The sequence below is a fragment of the Lolium perenne genome, chromosome 5 (genome assembly GCF_019359855.2).
Source record: "Lolium perenne isolate Kyuss_39 chromosome 5, Kyuss_2.0, whole genome shotgun sequence".
Taxonomy (NCBI): Eukaryota; Viridiplantae; Streptophyta; class Magnoliopsida; order Poales; family Poaceae; genus Lolium; species Lolium perenne.
The window spans coordinates 241,026,045-241,034,859 of record NC_067248.2 but is presented as its reverse complement, the minus strand read 5'-3'; the positions used below and the strand labels follow the sequence as shown (position 1 = coordinate 241,034,859).

The 8,815-nt window shown below is 45.2% G+C and overlaps 1 protein-coding gene and 1 long non-coding RNA gene across 2 annotated transcripts; both read left to right on the top strand.

Annotated features, from left to right (window-relative positions):
- The first annotated feature begins 246 nt into the window (after positions 1-246).
- LOC127298315 (uncharacterized) lies at positions 247-1,165 on the top strand. The gene is made up of 2 exons (XR_011746114.1): positions 247-401; positions 625-1,165. It is a non-coding gene; the product is annotated as an uncharacterized lncRNA (long non-coding RNA).
- A 3,394-nt stretch (positions 1,166-4,559) lies between these two features.
- Positions 4,560-8,616, top strand: LOC127302440 (disease resistance protein Pik-2). Its single transcript, XM_051332910.2, has 2 exons — positions 4,560-5,621; positions 6,581-8,616. The coding sequence occupies exons 1-2, from the start codon at positions 4,629-4,631 to the stop codon at positions 8,420-8,422; spliced, it is 2,835 nt and encodes a 944-aa protein (XP_051188870.1). The 5' UTR covers positions 4,560-4,628; the 3' UTR covers positions 8,423-8,616.
- Positions 8,617-8,815: the final 199 nt, after the last annotated feature.

The following is an 8,815-nucleotide window of genomic DNA, read 5'->3' as shown; positions in this document are numbered from 1 at the left end:
CGAGTAGACGTAGGTTGATCCGTAGTTAGATGTAGTATGATCCGTAGTATGATCGGAATGTATGTATGATCCGTAGTATGATCAATGAAGATGAACTTCCCGGGGTTTTTATTTTTGAAAATACGGGGTGAAATATGGGGTCTGCTAGACGGAATGGCTCGAAATAGAGCAGTTTTTCGATACGGGGCGAAATAAGAGAGTTATACGGGGCAGCGAAATACGGGGCCTGTTAGACATGCTCTGAGAGATGACCTCGCCCTCGACCAACCTCCACACACAAGTTGCCCAAGCCCAGGGGCAGGAGGCGAGCAGCCGTCAGTGTCAACGACGCAGGAAGAGGGCACGATTCCTCCAACACGTATCGCAGCACCGGCGTCTCATGCTCAAGGTCGGCGGAGCTGGTATAATTCTCCGTCCGTTGTTTGTCTCCTCAAATTATGTACTTTTCATGGTGCTGCAAGATCAGATCCATGGCGGTTGGGTATTGGGTCTGGCACATGGTCATCTTTTTCAGCTGTCAATCAATTGGCCTCTCATCTGTATCTACGTACATAGCTCAGATTCATCCTTTCTACTAACTAGTAGTACTAATCAATTGTTGTCCGATCTTCTAAATTGGAGCAGATTCCCGTTCGCACCAATTGGGAGCCAATAGCCGTGGCGTGCAGCGGCCACGACGACAAGATCAAGTTCAGGCAATCTTGGATTCTCGATAACCAACAAAATCAGATTTATTTTGTAATTCTCCTCCCAGACTCTCTTCGTGTCTTTGTATTGGTTTCTCTGAGCATGTCTATTTCCGTTTCTCCATATGTAGGATGCGGTGACAACTGACAACTATGTCAGCGAGCTTAGCAGCCCGCGCACGGGAGGCAGCCAGATCTGGAGGTTAGGTCTCCGCCGGCAGGAGCTGAGGCGTCATTAACCACCAATACCACGTATCACTACGCCACGGGCTCGCGCCGTCGCTGCTTCGGGAATTGGACACGCTGGACTGTAATTGGGATCACATTTTTCTGTAGTTCTTGATTGCAATCCATGAAATCTCTGTAATGCTGAATATATTTAGCTGTCACCAATTTTTTTTTTATTTCTTGGATGTATACAAAATCCCGGGAGACACCAGCTAGAACAAATGGAGATACAACAAAGGTGGATCCACAAATCTTGGCGATATAGCTGAAATATACCAACAAGAGCTGAAATAAAGGAAGAGTGAATCAGAAAAACAAAGTGAACCCACAATTTGTTTTTCCTTTTTTAGATCGCTAGAAATCTGGGCGGAGATGTCATTGACCAGCCTTTCAAATATATGAAGCGACCCCCATGGTCAATAATCACAGTAAACTGAGTTTTTTTATCATCTTGGTCATAATCAACTCCGACAGGTTAAATGTACCGTGCACTATTACGAAAACCAACGGGATACAATAACTCTCGGATAATATATATTCTATGGGGAACTGTCGGCTATAGCATCGTCGAGTTACTATGTGATGGCCGGTGACCATATCATGCCCGACGGCTCACTGTCGGTTTATTACCGTGGGAAAAGATATTAGCTGACCGTACCGTCGGTTATTATTGCAATGGCCGATCGAGCGTAGCCGACGGGAGATTGCCGACGGTGAACCATCGGATATAATTGTATCCGAGGGTGAATTAAAATATCCGACGGTAATTTGACCCTCGGCTAAAAGGGGATATCTAGTAGTGCTCGCACGCTGTCGGCGCCCGCCGCTCCCCCTCAGGAGCCGTCCGCCTCGATCCCAAAGGATGGGGGCCCTGTCCCCGCTCGTCCGCCTCCCCAGACCTCCGACGTCTCCCAATCGCCGGAAGCGCGGAGCCAAGCCGCCGGAGAAACAGGAGCCTTTGCCCCCCGGCGCTGTCAGCGTCTATTTATTATTCACCGTCTAAGATGGAACAAAGAAAAATAAACGCTAGAAGTAGCCTAATCGTCACAAAGATTGTGCACACGTTTTATGAGTGGAGGAACGTGTGGGAAGACACACTGCTGCCTGGTCAAATTTTTGGAGATGAAACCTTCACGAAATTGCATCTGAATATTATCATGTGTAACTGACATTAGCGTGCAAAAGCATAAGAAGTAATTGAATATCAACGTGTAGTTGCACCTATGGTCTTTGTGCGCATAGATGTGCAATTTCATATGTGTGCGCAATTGTTAACTTTATATGTAACTAGCACAGTGGCCCTCAGGCCACATGATACATGGATAACTGGGTATTGATCGGATTGTTTTTTATAAAAATTCCTACCGTTGTATATGCTGAGCGATTCTAATGTGGTCATCAACATACATCTACGTACCACCATCAGGCTTCTGTCAGGCTGGCGGAACTGCAATGCGACGTGGCAGGAATCTATGTTGGAGGCTATAGTTTTTCAGACGGGCACCCTCTGCATAATGACATGTATGTCGCCGGCCGGATTTTGCCAAAGGTTTATCCCAGAAAACCCCTGCATACCCACATGTATGCCGATGGCCATCTTCGAGCTCGGCATGTCGGCTTTTATGCTGACTGACCCTATATCGTGTTACATGTATGTGTTTTAAATAAAGCACGAATCTAATTTGTATAGCCTCCGTGTTTTAAATAAAGCACGAATCCAATTTTTATAGTCTCATGGTGCACATGTGGATAATTGGATATTGATTAGACCAATTTTCCGAAAATTTCTTTAGTAGTGGTATTAGTTATTTTTTAAGTTTAGTTTTATATGTTCAGTCACTCTATATTCCGATTAAAATCTAGATTTTTTTATCGCTAAATTATTAACATACAATTAGTTTGGATTAGAATCCTAACGGAAAGGCAATTTGAACTTTCCTTTCAGGTGTAATACACGTGATGATCTTTTTTTTTGTTGTCTGGAACACGTGAGAGGATTTGTAATGTAACTTTTTGGACTACTCTTTTTTATGTGTCACATACATGTCAAAGTGTATGTCCGTAAAATATATGTGCGAATACGTTACGTAATCTTTTTAAATCTTATCCACTAAAAGGGAGGTTGTCACGGACATGTGAAAGTGTATGTCCATAAAATATATGTGCGAATATGTTACGTAATCTTTTTAAATCTTGTCCATTAAAATTACAGATCTAACGGTCAAAATAATTCTGATGATGTGGATCAATGTAGTGCCTCTATTTTAGACCCTCGTATTATGCTTTTAGTATATAATAGATAGATAGATAGATAGATAGATAGATAGATTTTCCGCAGGTAAGTTGTGAAACAACACATGGATGTGTAATTGCATACATGTACACAGCTTTGAATTTTATATTTAATCTTATTTGTCTTATCTTATTTATAATTATTTGGTGTTAAATTGTAATTAGGTTTGTAGTTGTTTGTTTTTAAACTTGTTATTGGACGTTCTAGTTACACATGAAAAAAGCCTAGAAAAGAAAAAGAAGACAGATTGATCAAATCATAGATGACTTAGATACATCTAGAGTTAAGATAACTCTCGGTCGATCGGGAGCTAGGCACCTATAATATTCTTAACCCCCTGAAATCAACGAAATTTCGGAAATCTCATAATTTTTGGAAAATATTTCGAGCAGCTTTTTAAATTAAATTTTAATAAAATTCTGGCCAAATTTGAATTACTTTGAATTTTGTGTAGGTATAGTCCAAATTTTCGTCAGATGATCGTGAACCCATCAAAATTAGTGAAATTGGGAAATTTCGTTGAGATTATGAACCCTGCTATTACGGGTGTAGCTGTTTATCTCCAACCATATTTCACACGTAGTAGTTTGTTGCTTCGTCTTCAGCAACGGGGGCAATATGCGCTGGCGTGTCTCATTCGGTGTTCCAGGCGGCGGTGTTGTGCTTCCTCCCTCGCGCGCGCAATCGCGCCGATTCTCTTAGAGGTAGTTTTTTATTGGAAAGCGCGGCTGTCAGTTGTACCTACCGCGCGCGATCGAGCTGTGCAAGAGTCGTCGTTTTGCTCAGCAGCTTCCACCGCAGACTAATCAATGGCTTGCACGCACGTTAATGGCGCACGGCCGTGGACAGGAAGACACGCCGGTGCATCCGCACGCGTCTTGGACGCTGAAGGGAAGCGATCGACGAGGAGAAAATATCGACAGCGACGCGGCGCGGTGTGTTCAGAGGGGATCACCACCGGCGTGTCTACGATCGGTGCTCCTCTAGCTAGCTCGCGCCGTGGCGACATTTCGCCCAGGTAGTTTCTCCTTGGAAATTTCAGTCGTCACTGTACCTGTATAATGTAGCGCGTGCGATCGATCGAGCGTGCATGACTCGCTCTGCTCATCGGCTTCTTCCGCCGCAGTCAACCAGCCAGCGGTGGACTCGAAGACTCGTTTTGCTAGGCAGCTTCGTGCACGCGGAAGGGTGTACGGCCATGGACGGACTCGCGGTCTTGCATTTCTGGAAGCTAGCTCGCCGTTGACTGACCGGCATAATCTATCGTCTTCGTCTTATCAGTGCCCCGGCCGTCGATCAAGGTTATAAGACCACCACCGGCTCTATCTAGCAGAGCACATCGCAAACAAGAAAAGATAATAGACAGAGTGAGGGAGCAGGCCTGTGAGGGAGTAGAAGAACACACACAGAGTCGGAGAGAGATGGAGGCGACGGCGGTGAGCCTGACCAGGACGGTCCTGGACGGCGTGCTGGGCAGCGCGGGGACGGCGATGGTGGACGAGGCGGCCCTCCTGCTGGGGGTGCGGAGGGAGGTGGACTTCATCCGCAATGAGCTGCAGATGATGCAGTCCTTCCTACGGGTTCAGTCCTCCGCCGGCGCAGCGTGCAAGGACACAGTGAAGACGTGCGTGAAGCAGGTGCGCGACCTCGCCTGCGACCTCGAGGACTGCCTCCTCGACTTCACCCTGCAAGCCTCCCGCGCTCGCTGGCTCCGGTGGGGGCCCGGCATCGTCGCGCGCCACCGCGTCGCCGGCCGCATCCGGGAGCTCAAGGCCAGCGTCGTGGAGCTCAACCAGCGCAACCAGCGGTACAACGTCTTCGTCGCCGACAAAGACCCGCCGGCCGCGGCGGACGAGCACGGGCACGCCGACGACGGGTACCACCAGCTCGCCTACGGCGAACAGCATCAGGACATTGAGCGGGCCGACGAGATGGGCGACCTGGCCGAACTGGTCACCAACGATGGCGCGAGGGTGGTGTCCGTGTGGGGCATGGGCGGGATGGGCAAGTCGTCGCTGGTGAGGATGCTCTACAACAACAATGACCTTATCGACGGATTCGACTGCCGTGCCTGGGTCACCGTCCCGCACCCGCTGGACAGCGCCGACGAGCTGGTGCAGCGGCTCAAGAAGCAGCTCGGCATGAAGCCTGACGACGACCGTGGCGTCCCGGCGTGGCTGCAGGAGAAGAGTTGCCTAGTCGTGGTGGACGACGTGGCCACGCGCGAGGAGTGGGAGCTTATATCGCCGCGCCTTGTCAGCGCCAACGGCACCGGCAGCCGGAGCCGGGTCGTTGTGACGACACGGCGAGAAGATGTTGCCCGGCGGTGCGCCGGAGACGAGTTACAACACGTCTACGAGCTCAGGCCCCTCGAAGTCGAAGGCGACGAGGCCCGGAAACTCCTCTATCGAAAGGTGCGCTCGCAGCTCCTTAACACCTTTCTTTTTGAACTTGTTCAAAAAATAATACTAATTCTTTTTGACATCAACCTGGCAATTTAAAGGTGTTTTATTGCTCGTTCCTGGTCGCCTTTTCCTCACTCGCTAGTATGTTGTTTCAATCAGGGATTTTTAGAAATTATTTCAGTATTTTTCCTTCGAACTTAAACAAAATTTCATTAAATTTGAATTTCGTCCGAACATAGTTCGAAATTTTTGAGAAAGTGATATTTGGAACCCACCAAAATTACCAAAAGTTCAAAGAAATTTCGTAAATCACTGGTTCCAGCATACTTACAAGTTTACAATTTAATAAACTCTAAAAACAAATATTCTCTCTATTTCTGTAGTTATATGAAAAAGATACCGCAAAATGATGAATATAGATTTTTTAAAAAATTGTGAAGTTCTTATGAAAAATAAGATTTCCTCAGCCTGCTCAGATAGCACTTAACGTTTTGCATTAGATGGACAAATTATTACGGCATAGTGAATACTACTATAGATCTATATGAAATAAATTATAAAATCAGCAAAGAAGATTCTTTAAGTGATTGAGACTTAGTCAGGCCCTTAAAAGGTTTGTTATTTGTATATCATTTTAAAAAATAGTTCTATAAAGTTGCACATTATGAAACAAATATAAAATCACCTAATTTCCATCATCCAAAGAATAAAATTCAGAATATAGTCGACTTACAAAATATATGAATCTGTGAACCAACTGCGGAATGGGCGGAAAAACCAAGATTAATGTGGCACTATTAGCTATCGTAATCTTCACACATGGATAAGAATTAAAAATTTAAGAGTTCTGCTAGGATGGAATAGTATTGTACTTCGTTTTACTGTTGGACAGATATTTCTTTAGTTTGTCTTTTTTTTTGTATGTTATGACTATTGTTTCTCATTCTGTGTTATTTGTGTGTATCAAGATTTACAAGACCACTGATCATACGCCGGCGAAAGATATGGTGGAGCAAGCCAATCTTATATTAAGGCGATGTCGGGGCCTTCCACTTGCTATAGCCACCATAGGTGGTCTATTGGCTAACAGGCCCAAAACAAGTAGAGAATGGATGAATCTGCGAGAGCACCTTGGGTCGGAGCTGGAGTTCGATCGAGATATAAGAAGAGTTATTACCTCAAGCTATGATGGATTACCGTATCATCTCAAGTCTTGCTTCTTATACCTGAGTATCTTCCCCGAGAATCATGAGATCAGGCTTACCCGCTTATTGCGTCGGTGGATGGCAGAAGGCTATATCACAAAGCCACGTGACATGAGCATGGAGGAAGTAGGACGGAGGTACTACAATGAACTTATCAGTAGAAGCATGATCCAGCCTTCGGAGAAGGCCAGGGCTAGCATGGGGGTTGAACGTTGTCGTGTTCATGGTGTGGTGCTCCAAATAATCTTGTCCAAGTCTATGGAGGAGAATCAACTTTTCATCATGGATAAGCAGTGCAATGAGGCTCCACAAAGTAAGATACGCCACTTGGTAGTGACAAGATGGAAGAGTAATGATGAGAATATGGCAACCATAAACTTGTCTCAGGTGAGATCACTCACAATTTTTGGAAGGTGCCCTCCATCCCTCATCTCCTCTAAACTACGCTTGTTGAGAGTTCTTGACTTGGAAGATACAGTTGAGCTAAAGAATGATGATCTCAAGGACATCGGGGGATTGTATCATTTAAGGTATCTTGGTTTGCGAAAAACAAAGATTTCCAGACTTCCGTCCTCTCTGCAAAACCTTAGGTACCTAGAGACATTGGATGTTCAAGACACAAAGGTGACACAGCTCCCGGTTGGTATAACCAAACTGGAGAAGCTACGTCACCTTGTTGGTGGCGTCAACTTTGCAAGAGACTTGGTGGAGAAAACAAGGACAGACAAGGTTAAATGCAATTGCAACGAAAACCTCTGCAATACCATGGCGGACTTGGTTTTCGGGTGCCATGGTTTTATGAGGGTTGAATCTCCATGTTCATGTTGCGCAGGTGAGTTCAGTGTAACAACTCCTGAGAGAATTGAGAAGCTAAGGAACCTACAAGTGCTAGGGGTGGTGCACATCGCACAAGGAAGCGAAGTGGCAAGGAACTTGGGGAAGCTAACTAGCCTGCGCAGGCTAGGAGTGGATGTAGTTCCAAATCAGGAAGTATGGATGGATCTATGTAGATCCATAGCAAGTCTTGTTCGTCTCGAGCGACTTGAAGTTCGCTCCGAGTCGCTTGAATTTCTGAAGGACACGAAGGAATCACCACCAAAGCATCTCACTTCACTGCGCTTGTGTGGTCGTTTAGGCAATCTCCCTGAATGGATGGGTTCACTCAACGATCTAGGCAAGGTGAAGCTACTTCGGACACAGTTGAAGCAGAATGCCATTGAGGTGATTGGGAAGCTACCCAACCTTACTCTTCTCGCACTCTGGGAGGAGTCCTTTGCAGAGGGATTTATATGTTTCAGCGAAGGTACATTTCAGAAGCTCAAATTGCTTTACATTGAAGGCTTGGAGAACATCAAAACTATAAAAATTGAGGAAGGCACGTTGCCCGTGCTTGAGAAGCTTGAAGTAAAGAAATGCATTAGCTTGCATGACAATGAGCTGGGATTGTCCCGTGTATTGTTCCTGAAGAACCTGAATGAACTTGTCTTGACGAGTTGCGGTGACAAACCGCAGCTGGAGAAGGCACTTCAGAGGCAGATTAGTGGATTTGAACTTGCAAAGCGCCCCAAGCTTATCACCGGCAAGTCCATCATAACAAGGAGTTAGCTTATGAAATAGTCCAATTTGATCGGGAATAGATGTTGTACACAAAGTTATGTGAATTTTTCAGATCAGTTAGTTTTGTCAGGCATTAATATTTTCTTTTCCTTATCGAAAAAATGTAGTACTATATTTTTGTACTGTCAGTAATTTCTTAACATATTCTTACAAAGAAGTAACCAGGAGAGTTACGTTGTGAAGATCATTTTTTTTTTCAAAACGACATTATTTCCTAAATATGAAGATGTAGCCTTTGTTTCGCTTCTTGATACAGTAAATGATACCATCAATTTATAATTTTTTCGCTTGTTGTACTTGTATGTGGAGGAGAGAAGGCAAGATAACTATTCAGACCCATGTAACTAATTTTCTGAGTTCTTTTCTGTATTCTTCTATACT